This window comes from Calidris pugnax, unplaced genomic scaffold (genome assembly GCF_001431845.1).
Source record: "Calidris pugnax isolate Ruff unplaced genomic scaffold, ASM143184v1 scaffold21, whole genome shotgun sequence".
Classification (NCBI taxonomy): Eukaryota; Metazoa; Chordata; class Aves; order Charadriiformes; family Scolopacidae; genus Calidris; species Calidris pugnax.
The window spans coordinates 4,885,318-4,903,028 of NW_015090770.1; the positions used below are offsets into that span (position 1 = coordinate 4,885,318).

At 44.0% G+C, this 17,711-nt stretch overlaps 1 protein-coding gene across 2 annotated transcripts in view; it reads right to left on the reverse strand.

Annotated features, from left to right (window-relative positions):
- GLI2 (GLI family zinc finger 2) overlaps positions 1-17,711 on the reverse strand; it is a 208,085-nt gene that overhangs the window by 147,256 nt on the left and 43,118 nt on the right. For both annotated transcript variants that reach the window (XM_014940183.1, XM_014940173.1), the window contains exon 2: positions 6,357-6,519. In XM_014940183.1, the coding sequence (XP_014795669.1) occupies positions 6,357-6,489 (133 nt within the window). In that variant the 5' untranslated portion in view covers positions 6,490-6,519. The remainder of the gene's footprint in view (positions 1-6,356; positions 6,520-17,711) is intronic.

The following is a 17,711-nucleotide window of genomic DNA, read 5'->3' on the forward strand; positions in this document are numbered from 1 at the left end:
TCAGTTAAAAAGATTATATTTAGGTATTCTCTGAGAAACACTTTACCGAAGCCTAAACTGGATGCACAGAAGATAGATCAGTACTTGCCAGAATAAGCTTTTGGAGCTTACAATATAATAAAAAAAGTGGAAGCTATCATTATTATTATTATTATGACTATTATTAATGATAATAATAACACACTCACAAAATACAAAGGCCTTTCAGGTGATACTTAGTGGTTGGAATCATCAGTGCCAGAACGAGCCTGTGAAGAATACCTTTTTTCATTTTAAACTCATAAAAACTTTACAAGTCAGCATGCAGTCCTGCAATGTGGGTAGGGATAAGATTAAATTGCTCTGTCTTCAAAGTATCTTGGCATCAGTAATGGGTTGAAATTGTAGGAACTTTTGGTATGACAATTTGAGGGAGCTGTATACAATCAGCGAATGCTGGCTGATATTATGAAGTTGCTGCATCATCAAATTCCTTGGTGATATGGACTCCAGTATCACCTGTGAGGGCTATGCAATGTGAATCAAAAAGTCAGTAAACATTTATGGTTATCCACTCTGAGACTGCATCTTTGCCCACAGGGCCGGCTACCACACTAGAAACCCAGTATAGGGGATGGGGAAGGAGGCTTTCCCCATAAGGGAAAAAAAAACAAGTGACGAAGAAACAGAACACTAATCTCTGATATAAATAAAAGAAAGGGTTACCCAACTGAGTTGCATTGCTGTCTATTTTAGAGAAGAGAATAGAGACAGTGTTGCAAGCCATGGATAGAGGAAACAGGGAAGGCAGAAGAAAAGATGTGCTTCTTGTGGCAGTTTATGGCAATTTTAATGGCTAAAGAAATAAACCTGCTGCTTCCAGAGTGCTCTCCACCATGCCCACACACCAGATACTGCTCACTGAACATAAAAATGGTGCGGCATGGCTTTAACTTGGTCCACTTCTACATGGATTCTTCTCAACCATTCCAAAAAGCAGGTGCCAGGTGACCAGCACAATTCAAAGCTGGCAGCTAGTCACAGGCCTTGACATCCTGCAACTGAGAAACAGCCTTGGCATTGCACCAGTCTAAGCATCTGAGACCTCTGGCTTCCCAAAGGGACAAGAGTGGGTACCCAAGAGAGACCCGTAGGCCACCTGGCCAGCCTGAAGGCCTATGGCAGCAAAGTAACACACTTTAAGATCTAACAGAATTAATTACTTTTATTTAAGACTGAGGGAAACGTTCAGGGAAGAAATATGATTCTTGGTTGCTGTCACTCTTATGGCAGTGCTGCACTGAAGCCCTATCCAAGGTTGGGGCCACTGAGCTGTACACAGTAGACACACAACGAGAGCGTGGCTGTCAGGAGAATGACACAGTCAAAATTACAGCATTTTCCCTTCCTTCCATTTTAACCACTTGCCCCCTTCCCTCCCATGGGCAGCCCAGACTTTTCTGTTAATCACATATCTCAAAGTTTTAAGTTGTATACAGCAAAGCAACACAGAGAAGGGAACGTAAGAATGTGCCCGTACTGGTTATATTCTTTTTCCTGGAAAATGTGAACTGAATGAAAAACATTCTTTGGAGAAGATCCCTGCCCCTCCAGGGTGGACAGAGGAGATGACTTCATAAGGGCTGTTCTCCTTCTAATTTGTCTGAGTTTCAGGCCACACAAACTATATATTTTTTCAGTGCGCTGAGGTCTGTTGGGATGCTGGCATTTCCTCCTCCTCATTTACATGGTCTTCCCATAATCCAGCACTGACACAAGCTGAACTGCACAAGGAATCCCTGCCAACACCACTCGGGGCTTGCTTACAGAAGACCTCTGGAGAGCGATGGGAGGTGCTCCCTGCCCTTCTCCTCTGCCTATGAAAGGGCTGAGTGTGCTACTTCTGCAGCACTGAGCATTCCCACCAGCTCATAAATCAGGTGACCAGACTCCATCCCAATCTCTGATCCACTGCAGAAAGGGCCCATGCTCTGCCCTTACAGCACACATGGGGCGAAGAGCTGTATTTCATCAACTGAAGTCTTAATATCAGAGGAGAGTCGTTACCTCCTGGAAAAAAAAAAATTGTAGCCAGAGTCTTACTGGTTCTGCAGCTTGGTTTCCCCATGTTTACACCAAATGACTTGTTGAACTTCATTATATACAAAGTATTTCCATAGATCAGAGGCAGGGAGACCTGTGCAGCTAACATAAAATAAATTACCACCCCGTGATAAATGGTTCTATTAGCAATCCAGATTGTTAAACTCAGATACAACAGGATGAAGGGAGCACTGCCCCATTCATTCTCCCTGCGGCAGATACTGAGTTGTAAATAGGTTATTTTGTGTGTAAATAACACATTAAAACTCAGCATTAGCCGTGTCTTTTGATAGAGAGGAAATTGTTCCAAATAAATAATCTCGGACAGGAATGTAAAATAAGCCAGATTTAATAGTGCATGCCTGCTGCAGCCGTGTTAAACATGACTAAAATGATAAACCCCAGAATATACTAATAGTAAACTATGCTCTGACATCAAAGTAATGAGGCTGTATTTTTACCCAGCTTTAGAAATGCTAAAATTAGTCTTGACAGAGCCAGACATCAGAAAAATGTTTCAAACATAAACACCATCAATTTGGGAACTTGGTGTTTGTGTCATGCTGGGGTGGGGTGGAGAGGGAAAGGTGCATTCTGGGCCTTGTTAAAGTCAGGCAGTTAGCATTTAGGAGAATTTGTATTTAATTTTTATTACACGATGAGAAACCCATCTTCCTAAATATCTCTGCCTTTGAAAGAGTGGCTCATTTAAATTTCTCCTCCAGCCACGTGCCTGGGCTTCCTCGTGTGTGCTGATGAGGAGGATGTGGCAGCGCTGGCCTGGGGGACCCAACCCAGTCTCGCTCACGTGCTGCTCTGCTCCAGAGCCTCTTACCCTACACAGCAATTCCCACTTTTGCACTCAGCAAAAGCCTTTTCTAAACATGAGGTGCTATGAGTTGCCCTTCCAGAAGTGGAGGCACTGAGAGCGAAAGGCTCTTCTGCAGATCTAGATGTCTATAGGTCGTACATACTGTCACTAAAACCAGCTTCCATCTCTGTCACGCACACGCACCTATTGAAACAGAAGTGAGGAGCTTTGACTCATTGGCCGGCAATGAGTTATAGAAAAATAGAAAATTAGGAGACTTCCCTGATGTCATTTCTTTGAGACCAATTTCTGAATATCTGATCAATGAGTTACTATAACAAAAAGGTCACAGAAAATCTCTAAAATGGCAGCTTCAGTAGACTAAAAATACGAGACACAGACTGTTCGTATGAAAGGACTCTTCTCCGCTGACAACATCAATGATACCAATCTCTTTCACTACAGCTATAACTTGATTTGTTCAAGGCTGCAAACATTTGGGACAAATATCCAAAGCAAGAGAACTAGAAAAGGAGACTACGCATTTTATTACCTTATAATAATAATATAGTCTAAATAATAATATAATAAAATAACTATTCTTCAATTATTTAACTAATATTCAGTTTATTGCTTCAATTACCTTAATTATAAATAAAACCTTATGAATCTATTAATTTCTATGAAGGAAGAAGAAAACCTTATGATCTGAGAAACATGCTATGTTGGCACTCCATCTGTGTGACTCAGTAGAATAAAGGAGAAGAAATGTGTTGCAAATTACATTTGTTTGGCTCTGGAGAGCAGCTTGGTGATCTGCAGCACTAGCTGCGCCTTTCTGCCACTTTCTCACATGCTAGTACAAAGAGTAAAACCTCTACAATAAATAAAATCAAGAGTTTGTCTTGGATGAGAATAAAGACTTGTTCGTATGGCCCCAAAGCAGGGTGGGGAGCTCAGAGGCCCTCCCTTTAATGCTGTTCCCCTCCTCAAGCTGAACATTGTAATTAATCTCCATGCCTCGTTTCCTTTCTTCTGTAAGAATATGAGCATAAATATGTAGATTTCTGGCCTGTTATGAGTAATTACACTACTTTAGTGAAGCAAATATGTTATATTAGCATGAATACCAAGTAAGTACAGTCTCATCGCTACCCAGCCTTTTTGTTATCGTCTGCTAAATCACACCTTGCAATTAACTGATGTTATAAGAGGACTTTGTATTCATTTTTCTACTTATAAGCACATGCATTGCGCTGCTCCCTTTCAGGAGCATGTATTACGTCTAGCCAGAATTCAAAGGAAAGCCCTCCAAACCACAAGAGCACGTGCATCACCTGCAGAGTCCAGGGGCCAGCATCCGATCACACCCTGCTTCACTCCTAGCCATTTTAGGTCATTTATGAGCACTTTTCTTCACAGCATGACATAGATTTCGCTCTTTACATCTCATTACAGAATGCTTTCATCACGAATCTCCTGACATCTTCAAACAATCCTCCACTTACTTCTCCACTTCCTCTTAATAAAAGGAGAAATATTGAGCCCATAAATCATTCTTTCCAAAGGCAAGAGCACACTGCCAACGGAACATATAATACTGGATGCTTAAAAACCAATCAAGTCTCTGGGGGTGCCAAATGGGCCAAGGGATACTCCACCTCAGGGGCATCCTCATTTCCATCGCATCTCTGGAAAAATGGTGTCTGCTTCCTTGGTGGAGACACTCCCAAGGCAAGTTCCAAGTGGGGAGAAAGTGTTTATTCACAACAGCACATCTGTGGGTTTTGAATTTTAGCACATGTCTGGACTTTGTTGGCGCCAATCAGCCCTTTGGATCTGCCAGTCACTGAGACATTACCTCGAGTAGGCTGCCTCTGTGGTTCCTACAGCTTGTGCTTCTTCAACAGGGACCAAAATCTGCTAAGGGATGGCAAACTTCTGCATGTTGCTGCCTCTGCCTTTCCTCTGCTTCAGCCACCCGCTCAACCTTCCTTTTTGCCACTTTGCATAGTCCTCGCCAGGAAGGTAGCTCCAACCCATTCAGCAGCATGAAACTGTGTTTCTTTCCAAACAACTCTGTGTAAATGATTTTTCTAGTTCTTTTTAAGAAAAATTTTCCTTTGGCTAACAAAAGCTAACAAAGTTTATCACACACATGAACGAGTCTGATAGGTTATAATCTAGCAGCTGCTACCTTATTCTGTAAATCTAAGTCTTCCCAGGTCAATGTGGAAATGAAAACTGGATAACAAACGTGCTGAAAAGGAAGGATAGATAAAGCAGATTTAAGCAATTTGGGCTGGGAACTATCTTCAAAACTCAGCTGAGCTGTGTAAGAAACAGAGGAGCCTGCAGAGGAGTCGTGCTGCTCTCCTGGGGTGATGAGAAACCACCCTGCAGTGAAGGAAGGGGAGGGGAAGGGTTCATTTTGAGGTAGACTCTGACTAGCAATAAGGTATATTTTAAAGACAAAAAAAAAAAGCTGCCTGCAAAGTTTACACAGCTGGGATGTCTCTTGTCACATCCGAGCTGTTGTAACCCCTTCTAAGTGTGCCTCCTTACGCCCTGTCCAGGCAGGACGCCCTGTCCCAGTCCTTAGCAGGGGCAGTGTGGTGCCCCCCTGGCACAGGCAGCCTGGCCCACAGCTGAAGCCACCATGAAGGGCCCTGGCACCAGTTTGGAGATCCACCAGTGCATGTGTTCCAACAAGGCAAGAGTGTTTGTGGGCTGTATTTTGCAGGCTGTAGCAGGCGAGAGGAGGCAGGACCAACGTGCCTGCACACCCCTCTGCACACTGGTGTTATACCTGCCGAAAACATCCCCATGCCCATGGGTGTCCATGAGAGATTCTCAACTTCAACACCAGCAGGACCAAAAACACCATCAGAAAAAGAGATCGGGACCTGAGCTATTTCTGACATGAACAGGCACAAACGGTGGGGTTTCTTTGTGAACCTTCTTACACTGGGGGCTGGCCAGTCCCAAATTCCTCCCTAACCATGAAATCCCATCAGCAATGGCTGAAGACGGTGCAGTCTGTTTAGCTCATTAGCAGGATGACAGGCGGCACAGGGCACCCCTCCCCAACCACGATGACAGGGCGCTCCCCCAGCTCCATCCAGCCGCCCTTCACCTCCTCCATGGAGGAGCAGCAGGCACCCTGCTGCCTACACCACACGGAGATGGGGATGCCTCAACTCTCTGATGGCCGCCTCTCACCACCCGTCCTCTCCCTCACCCCAGTCCAGTTCTCTAGGAGCGGCGGTGACTTGCCCACAGTGCAGTGACATTTGGATGCCACGCGGTGACACAGCTTCCCCTTCCTGTGACCTCCCACGGCTGAGAACCCCAATAAACTCAGCGTGTTCACAGGAGGACAGATGCCACCGTACTTATTAAATTCTTACAGTCTAATGAAAAACACCCCTGCTGCTTTCAAAGTGTGGAAAACATAAAGTACCTCCTTGTGCCACTGCTGCTCCTGCAGCTGCTAAAGGAGTGGGTTTCTTCCCCGTCTCCGTAAAGCCATTCCCCTCCAGAACTGCACCTTTCCCTTCTTTTTTCCCAGCAGCAGTTGAAGCAGAAGTTTCCATCTTAGGCGTGCATCTTCCAGCTCAGCAACCCTACAGGACATAAAACAAAACCAGATTCTGGTCACCACTCACAAAACAGGCAAAATCAGCTCCACGAGGAAGCAGCCGACGGTTCGGCAGAGCTCAAAGGTGAACAGTGAGCAGCAGAGATTTCCTGCCTTTCTACGTCTAGCGGCGCAGCCAGTACGGGCAGAAAGGGCACAGCCCTGCAAAGGGATGGGTATTCTCACATCCTGCTGGCTTTAGGCAGTTGAAAACATAAAAGGATCAGGACCAAAATACATTTTTTCCCAACTTAAACTTGGGCTGTATAACAAAAGGTTACAAAGGGTTTTAAGGGATTAAAGGACAGGTGAGACACATAAATAAAACCAATGTGTCCATCTTATACATGACCTAGCCCATCATAACAAAAACACTGAGTCAGCTACAAACTTTCAATACAAATACATTTAAGGTGGGAATGATTTTTTCCCCAGTTAGTGCTTATTCTATGCACTGGTTCTGAAACAGTGCTCTGACCAGAACATTTCAATAGTGAATATCGATAAGTCTCAGCAGGTCTGCCAGAGTCCATCCAGCTCTCACTGGTAAGGTCTAACATCCACCAATTCCTGACTCTCCCAAGCAAGTTCTTCTGTCCTGACTGAAGAAGATTTTCACATCTGAAAATAAGCTACAGCTTTAACCCCATTACAAATGGTGAATTAAGTGCCAGTGAAAGCTCCACAAAAGAAGAAGATATCAAAGCACAAATAACCTGAGGTTTGTTTATTTTTAAATTAGATCCATGAAAAACAACAGCTCCTGAACTTTTTGTTAGCTTGATTGTTTGTTCTGCACAATTCAAATGTGTCTCATCTCCCAAAAGCCAACAAATGTGTGTCCCAAACTCAATCTAACGACGGGGCTTCTGTTAAATGAGAAGGTATGCTTCATTTCTGGCTGCAAATACTTTTGTTCACCCCGTTTTAACTTGTTTTATTTCAAATGTCTTCACGTGACTCCTGTTTTCACAGAACCCACACAGTAACCTGGCACCACTGGCCTCAGGCTGGTCTTGGGAAAACCCACTGCTAATTCCTCCTTTCCTTTCTAATTTTAATGCAGATCTGCAATTTTTCACATGCAAATTTTCAGATGCAATTTTTTTCAGCTCCTGAGATCCTCTGAAGCACACTATCTGTTTACCTTAATGGAACTAGTGGAATCAGCCAAAAAATGTCTGGGAAACCAGAAAACTGGTTTTTGTGTGCAGGTAGTTTTACTGCCATAGTGTCAGTTTAAACTTCCCTCCCTTCACTCTGGAGGATTAACTGACTCCTGAACATCTTGGATTAAAAAATTAACACTCCTAAAAACTTTACAGCACATAAAGATTTTTAGGAACTCCCATGTGTGATCTGTAAATTTTACCCTTTAGTTGTTCATGGTCCTGGCATGAGCATTTCATTTTGTGGTTGTTTTTTTTTTTTTTTTCCCCTCTTGCTATTTTGGTGGTTTTCAAGCAGTTTTGGGACTGTAACTTCAGGACAGAGAAACAGGAAAGCGAAGCCTCCCTTGCCCCACTACATGATGAGCTCCACGGCTTAGTACACAGCCCCGTGCTCCCAGACTCTCTCACACCCACCATTGGAGACCCTCCGTGTTGCACCACTGTTCAAGACAGGCTGTCCTAAACCCCTTCCTCCTCCACTCAATGGCTACTTTAAAACTTTCTTATAAATACAACGCCACCCTTGCTGGCACCCCAAAGGGACATAGCATGTGGTGGATGTCATCCTCCAGCATTGCTACCACCACCTGGGCTCCAGAAGGATGGTGGCCCACCGTGCAGCTGTGTGCTGCAGCCCCAGCAGCTTATCCCTGGAGCCTTCAGGCACGACACGCATTAATGGGACCACTAAGTGATGGATCCACGGTCACGATTTGCAGCTGTAAACAGCGAAGCTTGCATTGGAAATGACAGGACCCACAATTACAGGCTTTACTGATGACACAAGGCTCCAGTGAATACCGAGGTGGCCCCCCCACGAGGTCCTGCCCCAGCATGTGCTGGACTTGATGGCAAACATGGGATGGGTTCCTGGGGGCCAGGACTTTACAGAGGTTTAATCCAGAAATCAGGTTGGGTTACAGACCACGTATGAAATAAATACACTCAAACTGGAGGAGTATTTGACCTAGGTCTAACAGCCTGGGCTTCTGTTCGTTAAGCAAATAAACTTCAGAGGCTATATTACTAGCCCCCCACCTGTTTCTTCTTAGTCCTTCCTTTCAAGGCTTTGCACTTTTGTTTGAAACCAGACGCTGGCCCTCGTACCCCTCCCAGCCTCCCCCCTCCCCGGTACCCTGACCCTCGGGGCAGCCTCATGGCGCGGGAGCTTCGGAGCACAGCAGCCAGGGAGGGGAAGGAAGAAACTAGTCATAGAAATCCCTCTCCTGTGAAACACACAGGTTCCAAAGAGGTGCCTGAAGTGAGATCTCTGAATCCCTGTCATAGACACCTTAGTAGAGACATGGTTTTTCCAGGTGGGTCATTTATCCAGCTGGAATTTGAGAAGAGATCAGGCTCATATTTGAAAATCTGGCCTTTGTAGCCCTATGCTCTCTTTTTGGATGAATTATGAATTTAAAGAAAAAAAATAATAAAGTGTTTCTATTAAATGATTGTATTAAACAGGTAAATCCTTCTCAAATACTGAATAGGAAAAAAAAAACAAAACAAAACCACCAAAAAAAATTGCAACTACTCTAATCTTACAGGATTTAGAGTAATAAGTCTATAATTAATTTTGCTTTGTAAAGATGCTTGGGGCAGAGCAGGCTGGATGAGAGGCTCCGAGCTTTTCCCCAAGTCAGCAGCAACCAAAAGTCATTCTCCTTCCACAACCACCCACAACCAGAGCTGACCATCCTAGCCCAGGAGGACACAAGCATCCTCCCTGGCCAGATCCTGTCCTGCTCAGCACCTCTGCCCACAGACCTGGACAAAGACCACGGAGCGAAGGAGCACCAACATTGATTTCATATCCCATCTCCTGAGATTTCATGGACAATGGCTGAGTGTCAGTGAGCAGCAGACTGCCTCGCTGTGCTTTGGTATAGCGTGTGACCAGGAGACAGTGCTGGAGCTCTAGATATTTAGGCTCCCACCTTGGCTCTGCTACGGTCTCCTCTGCATCTCTGGGCAAAAAGCTTAACCTCTCTCACAGCCGGTTTCCACAGCCATAAAATAGGAAAGAGTACTTTGCCCTATTTGCAAAGTGCGTTGAGATCCTCCGAGGCACAAGGCTATGGACGTATTTTTATTACCAGTATAAGAAGATATATTGATGGAGGCAGTCAATCCACACCATCCAGGAGCACAATATTCATTTTTTTTAAGCAATACATAGTTTGCTTTCTGTTCAATGCTAAACTTTTTCTGCCGCTCTGTGCCACACAGAATTTATAAATTCAATGACAGATTAATCTTAGCGGCGAGCCATTTGGCATGAAAAAGGGTTTCACAGGGAGCCTGCTTTTTCCTGTAAAGAGCATGCATTTAGGAGTGACTATACGGAGAAAGACCCTGTGCACTTATTCAAGCATAAGTCTCTGCCCTCCGTCATTACTCAGAATTAGAAACCCAAAATGGATTACTCAGATTGTTCCTAAGGTTTGTAGCTTTCTCTGCAGGAGGAGGGTTGGGTAATTGATTTTGACACTAATACCAGCACTATTCATATGCCCTGTAATATAATTCTGCAGCGACACTAAAAAGGCAGCCATCTGAGATCTGAACAAGGAAAGTGCTATATGATTTGCCCTAGACAACCCCAGCTATTTTAACAGCTGCGTTGTATATTAAAAGGGAGAAATCCCAACAGAATTAAAAACAACAAAGTCACATTTGCCTTTGAGTGAAAACAAGAAGCCGTAAACTTTCCTAATAAAACAATCCCTCCCGCTAAGTGCTCAAGGAATGGTGGAAAGTGCTGTCCCAAAATGCCTGTCTCTTTTGGAGGGGCTGCCAGCAAACTTGGGAATAAACAGATACTCATCAGCCATACCGCCCGCACGCCCTTTTCTTGAAAAGGCGTTATTTCCTTCTCCAGGATTTTTCTTACAGCAGGAAACCCCCTTCTCCTGCCCTACACAGCACAGAAAACATAGATTTCTGCCCCCCAAGCTTTTCTGTGAAATGTGCATCACCAATTTTGGCCACCTCTCCTCAAAGACTAAGTACTAACCCAGGACTGAGCCTCTCTGGTAGAGGGCAGGTGCTGCCAGTGACGTTGTGACACAGGTCTAATCCTCCAGAAGCCACCGCAGTCACTGAATGCCTCCTTCATGCCTGGCAAGCCCCATGGGGCAGCAGAAAGGGGTTTCCAAAGGAAGCTTCTGGCATCTCAAAATATTCACAGAAGCAGAATGGCTCTCTCATACTGATATCTATCTACTCCTTCATTTTAAGTCTATCTCTACCTGATGTCCTCACGCACAGCCCCAGCAATACCAGAGAAGAGCCATCACCCCCAAGGGGACATGATGGAGGTGTGTTGGCTACTGACACCAGCACCACCTCCACAGCAGCATGGCCAGGATGAAGCCCCCCTGCTGCTGCCTCCTGACATGACCAAGGGGAGCTGGGATAACCAAGGGGAACCTTCGCACAGCTCTCACCAGGTTTGTCCTCATGCACCAGCAGGGAGATACTTTATCCCTTCTGCCACATCACCTCACCTGTAGGGACAATATCATGTTTGAGAACTTCTCCTAGCATGCCATTTTAGTTAAGATAAACAAAGAGATATTCCCACCATCTCTTCTTTTGCAGTGGACTGTGTCACACAGCTAAAGGCTTCTGAATACACGGTCTGCTTATGAAATTCTGTGTGAGCCAACTGGTTTGAACATTGGCTTAATACAGTGGTTTCTGTGATCCTTTTCAGTCTCCCAGGGTTTGAGCCAAATTATATTCTCAATTACACGGAAGTAGCAGCAGTTAACCCAGTGAAGTCATAGGGTCTGTACCACAGCAAAACTTGACCCTTTTATTTTCTTTTGTATCACCAACAGCTTCAAATTACGGAAGTTTTTCCTGTACACATGCTACTACTAAACACTGGGACTATCCAAACACGTTGATATTCTGTAAATACTTGTAGGTCCTTCAGTAACAGACAATCTCAGGTTAAAGTAGCACAAATACTAATTCAGAACTTATCACTTTTGGGGTCTTCCTGACACAAGGCTTCCCATCATGATATTTCTTAGGAATGATCTGCTTGGGCCAATTCTACAGTGTTGATTACGTATGGAAATTAGTGTTGTACATTGTGGCATGCACATGTAGAGCAGTAGCTGTCTGACTGGAGGCCTCTGCTGCCCCTTCCAAGCTTGAGAAGCTTCTGTGGTGGGTCCATACCAGCTTCTGGGAGATGTTATGGGGAGGGAGGAAAGGAAGCAGAGGTGACCCCATACTGACAGAAGAGGTGTTAAGAGGGCACAGAGCCGTTCAGGACTTCTTCTATTTTTCTACCTCCTTCCCCAACTCCTGCTTAGAGAAGAGCAATACTGGGCTGACAAAGGGAGGGAGGAGGGACCTGTGCTGGCTTTCAACAAAGAGAACAGAAAGACACATGAGTTCTGCCCACCCACCCCCAAATGTAAGACTAAAATTGCTAAGAAAGCTGGGCGTTCATAAGGCTTCAACTAAACAGTTCCAGCCCATGGCAAAAGTTGCATCACTCAAAAAAAATGAAGAGGGGAGAAAAAAAAAAAGAAGAGGAAAAAAAAAAGACAAAAAAACCCAGGAGAGTTGGCAACACTGCAATAGTTATACAGGTTCTGGAATGTACAAAGGCTGAAATCAGAGACTTAGCATCTCTTTTGAACTTCAAAAACAACAAGTCTCTTCAAATCACTCTGTTAATTGGCTTTAAATTAGAGTTCTAAGTTTAATGAACAAATCTTTCGCGTACGGCATGAAACGGATACGCTTCTAGATTAACTTCCTGATCAACACCATCTGCCATTTCCATATGGCAACGGCAAACCAAAAGCACGAGGAAGAAGCCACTCTTGCCTTACTGTGAGGGGTCAAAGTGCACCCAGGACTGCCTGGTGTTTCACAGTGTTTCTCTGTAATGGGATAACTTCAGAACCTCATCAGGACAACCAGCTACAGAAGACCCGGGGATATTCCAGGCACTAATGGGCATAACTCTGCCCAGGGAAGTAGAGAATTGAGGCAAAGTATGGAAAACTTCCATACTTCCATACTCCCTCCATGCACAATGGGAAAGAGGCAAAGTATGGAAAACTTCCATACTCCCTCCATGCACAATGGGAAGTACGCATGAGGGAAGGAGGAATGTTTGCAAAGATACTTGGTTGGAAGTAGAAAGAGCAGGGGATTTCTGAAGATGGAGACAAGCCTGGAAAAGATAGAGGAAGCTGAAATAAGGGCAAGACTGGAGTAGGTAAGATCTTACTGAAGAATATGAGTGAATGGAAGTACAGGCACGAGGCAGGCAATGGAAAATCCTGTGGAGAGAGAAAACAGTAGCATGGGAAAGAGGAAGAAAGAGGCTGCAGATGGACCTGCTACCATGGGAAGTGGAGATATGTAGCCCTACTGGGGCAGGGGAGGGCATGGCATGACATCTAGCATGGCAGGGATGGGGCAGGGAGGCATGGCACAGAGGTAAGAGAGACAGAAAACATTCAGGGATCTTGCAGGGAAGCAAAAAGTGGAGAAATGCAAGGGTCTCTGATGGAAGAAATATGCCCTGCAAATAGCTCCTAGGAATGCAACCCTCACTGGGGCAGGGGAGGGCATGGCATGACATCTAGCATGGCAGGGATGGGGCAGGGAGGCATGGCACAGAGGTAAGAGAGACAGAAAATATTCAGGGATCTTGCAGGGAAGCAAAAAGCGGAGAACTGCAAGGGTCTCTGATGGAAAAAATATGTCCTGCAAATAGCTCCTAGGAATGCAACCCTCCAGCATGCTCTGTCACTCTTTGTACCCAGAGTACCTAGACACAAGGCTACAATCCAGTGCTTCATGTGGTGTCAGGCATATGAAAGAAAACTATGCCAGATACACCTCAGAAAGAGTCACAAGTGCTGTCCCTCCTAACGTTGACACTGACCACTGGCCTTCCACTTATATCAAACAAGGCCCGTGGAGTTAGTGGTGGTCCAGCATGCTCTGTCGCTCTTTGTACCCAGAGTACCTAGACACAAGGCTACAATCCAGTGCTTCATGTGGTGTCAGGCATATGAAAGAAAACTATGCCAGATACACCTCAGAAAGAGTCACAAGTGCTGTCCCTCCTAACGTTGACACTGACCACTGGCCTTCCACTTATATCAAACAAGGCCCGTGGAGTTAGTGGTGGTGATCAGAAATTATCCTCATCTGGAAGGTCTTTAAGTATTCGGCTACCTGCTCCAGAACTAGCATTCACCATCTGGATGCTCCTTGGAGACCATCCAGCAGGGACCAGACACTAATGGGCCCCGGACAGCAAGGGTGCAATGCCAGTGTCTGCACAAGGGCACCCAGCACCCTGGGACCTCTGTCCCGGGCAGAGCTCACAGATGTGGCACAGGACACACGGGAGACACGCATCCTTCAGGAATGTCAGCCAGAGGCCAGGCTGTCCTAGGACACTCCATGGAACCAGACAACAACACTGAGGCCACAGAATTGAAACATAAATGGTTTTTCCCTTTCTAAAGACACTTACTTTACAGGCTGTGGTTATTGGAAAGGAGATGATATCGAATAAAGGAACTCATTTCACCCGTTCTATGGGTTTAGCCTGCTGTTCATATTTTTCATGAACACTAATGTAACTTTAATGTTGCTGCTTCCTTACAAATAATATCAATTTATAAAATATCAGATAAATTTGAATCATTTCCCCACTTCAAGTGTATTTTCGAGTTGCCAACATGAGAGCCTTGAACAGAAATTATCTTTCAGATGCTGGGTTATAAACAATTACAATACATCATCAAAACATACGAGCAGACATAAAAGCTGCAGACACTAATGGGCCCCGGACAGCAAGGATGCAATGCCAGTGTCTGCACAAGGGCACCCAGCACCCTGGGACCCCTGTCCTGGACAGAGCTGACAGATGTGGCACAGGACACACGGGAGACACGCATCCTTCAGGAATGTCAGCCAGAGGCCAGGCTGTCCTAGGACACTCCATGGAACCAGACAACAACACTGAGGCCACAGAATTGAAACATAAATGGTTTTTCCCTTTCTAAAGACACTTACTTTACAGGCTGTGGTTATTGGAAAGGAGATGATATCGAATAAAGGAACTCATTTCACCCGTTCTATGGGTTTAGCCTGCTGTTCATATTTTTCATGAACACTAATGTCACTTTAATGTTGCTGCTTCCTTACAAATAATATCAATTTATAAAATATCAGATAAATTTGAATCATTTCCCCACTTCAAGTGTATTTTCGAGTTGCCAACATGAGAGCCTTGAACAGAAATTATCTTTCAGATGCTGGGTTATAAACAATTACAATACATCATCAAAACATACGAGCAGACATAAAAGCTCAAAGCCAGACACAGATTCGGCATTGGTCCATGCTGAGGCATGCAGGCTGGGGTACCTGACTTTCCCTCCTCTCTCTCAGAAGTTATCTTTGTTTTTTACTTTGGAAGAACTGAGAAGATAGAGGGATGGGGGCTGGAGGGAAGAGCCTTTTGTGGTGGAACAGGAAAACAAAGTCATGCTTGTACTTTTACAAAGCCAATCCTACATGTCTTATCATGAGCAAATTTTTACTATGCGAATTCCAACATGCAAAAAACCGTCAAAGAAGATAATCAAGACACTCCTGCATTCAGACGCTGTGTTAACATGCTGCAAAAATATGGGAGGATGCACCCAGGTAAACAAAAATTGCTCAAAAGTGATGCGTCACCATTACAACTGGTCCACAAATCTCCACTTGTTTTTGTTTGTTTGCTTTTGTTGTAAGGGAGAGAGAACTTTGGCAAAAGAGTTGTCTAAGTTTGTTTTTTGATATAAATCCAAAGAAGTTTTCAATTTCCTGTTATAGAATTTTCTGGGTTTTTCCAAAAAGAAAAAATAAAAAGGCAAATATTATCTATATATGCACACATGTATCTAATGAAAAGGTGTTGTTTTCATTTTAGGAAACCTTTGCACACCAAAATAGAAAAAAAAAAAAAAAAAAAAAAAAAAAAAAAAAAAAAAAACAAACAAACAACAAAAAACCTCACCATAATGGTACATTCATAATAACTGCACCACTTAGGTGTAGTTCAAAAAAAAAAAAAAAAGAAAATGAAGAAACCAAAAAAACCCCTTCATCAAGTCTTCATGCTCCAACAAGAGCAAAAACTGTTAATAACTAACATGTCAGATAAAACATCTGTGGTGCTTGGCAGATATACCAGGGTGGGTAACAGCTAAACACAGACTGTATTAAGACCAGGGTGGAGGACCAGCAGTTAAACTGTTTACAACAAAATTAGACTCTAATTCCAAATCAGCAATAATTAACCTATTGACTTTTCAGCAGGTTTATGAATAAGAGATACCAAGAAAGTAAATTGGATGTACTACAAGTGGAGCAGAAACTCTGATTCTGAACGGAGAGGTTTATGCAGGATCCACAGAGCAGGTGAGGGTCAAGGCAGGAGATTTGGCTGGGAGGAAAAGAGCTACCTTGAAATCAGATTTGAGGGAGCTTCTGAGAAGGTGGAAGTGAATGTTTTGTTGGCTGGTGGTGACTGAAGGAGAATTCTCCCAGGGTTTCACTTCCATACTGCAGCAGTTTGGGCACTTTCAACTCCCATGAATGAAACCCCAAATACAAACCACATGCAGTGAAGTTTAATGGGTTTGCTTTATGTAGGAGTGGGATGAGTAATATTGTCTTGTAGCGACTAGTCCATACAGATGACATTGAACAGACTCCAAAGCTTGGATAAGAAAACCCTCATTTGGCTCAAGGAAGAAAAACCTTTATTTTGAGCAATGAAAGATGAAGGTCTGCATCCTTGCAAAAATCCCTATAGCAACTGGATTCTTCAGAACATTGTTTCATTACAAAATTTTGGATTATTTTTAAACATTCCAGTTCACTTCATCAGCCTATTGAATCCTCCCTCCGGAGGCACACGTGTAAGTATGTAGAAAAGAGAAGCCTGGGAAGGAAACAAGAATGTAATTAAAAACAAAAAAGCAACACTTCAATTGGCTCGCTTTCCTCTGCTGAACACATACACCACACAAGCTGCTATTCCATGCTGGGTAGAAACACATATTGTCTTTATAAGACTACAGTTGCCAGCTGAAGGCAGGATGCAGACCACATAAAATGGTTGGCAGTTCATAAACTGGAGAATGGAGAAAAATTCATCCAGATGGGAATGGGACAAGAGTTTCTGATGGAATCTTAGAGTTTTGGGGGTTGAAAGGGACCTATGGAGGTCATTAGGTCCAGCCTCACGCTCACGAGTAACAGAGCATTCGCAAACCTCAAACCTGCTGAAATATCTGATGGTCGATGTAGAGGACAGAGCTCTATGGGACTTACCCATGAATCACAACGCAGGCTAGTCTGCAAGGATGCAAGCATGATGCTGAAGAAAGATTCAAGAACAACCAAGAGAGGCCTTACAAGGGACTTTATACAAAGGAAAATAAATTAATACTCTGAACAGTGCTCACTTCTGCGAGCTGTGACTCAAGTTACAGGGCTACATAAGATTCCAAAAATTAATGGTGAAAGGCAGAGCCCCCTCAGCTTTCAGCAAGTGCAGGTCCATCTTCTACAGAGAAAAGAGACTGTGCGACGTGGCTGGCTGTCATTTCAGTGGAAGGAAATAAGTCTTTCAGGAGACAGGCTAAAGTATTCAGGAGGGTATTAAGCTAATGACAAAAGACAAGGGTGAAAATGAGCACTCATTTAGCCAGAAATCAAGATGTCAAGATTAAAATTAATCAAGGTACCAAGGGACTCAAACAGAAGAGATTCCTTAATTGTGTAGACTCTAATGCTGAGAACCTGAGCAATAAACAAGAAGTGAAATAGCTCATTTAATACACAAATTAGTCCTGACCAGTTTTACTGAATCTGATGGAAATATTCATATGATTGGAGAGGTACAATGATTTTTCGTACCAGTGACTGGAAACGAATACAGAGTCATGAA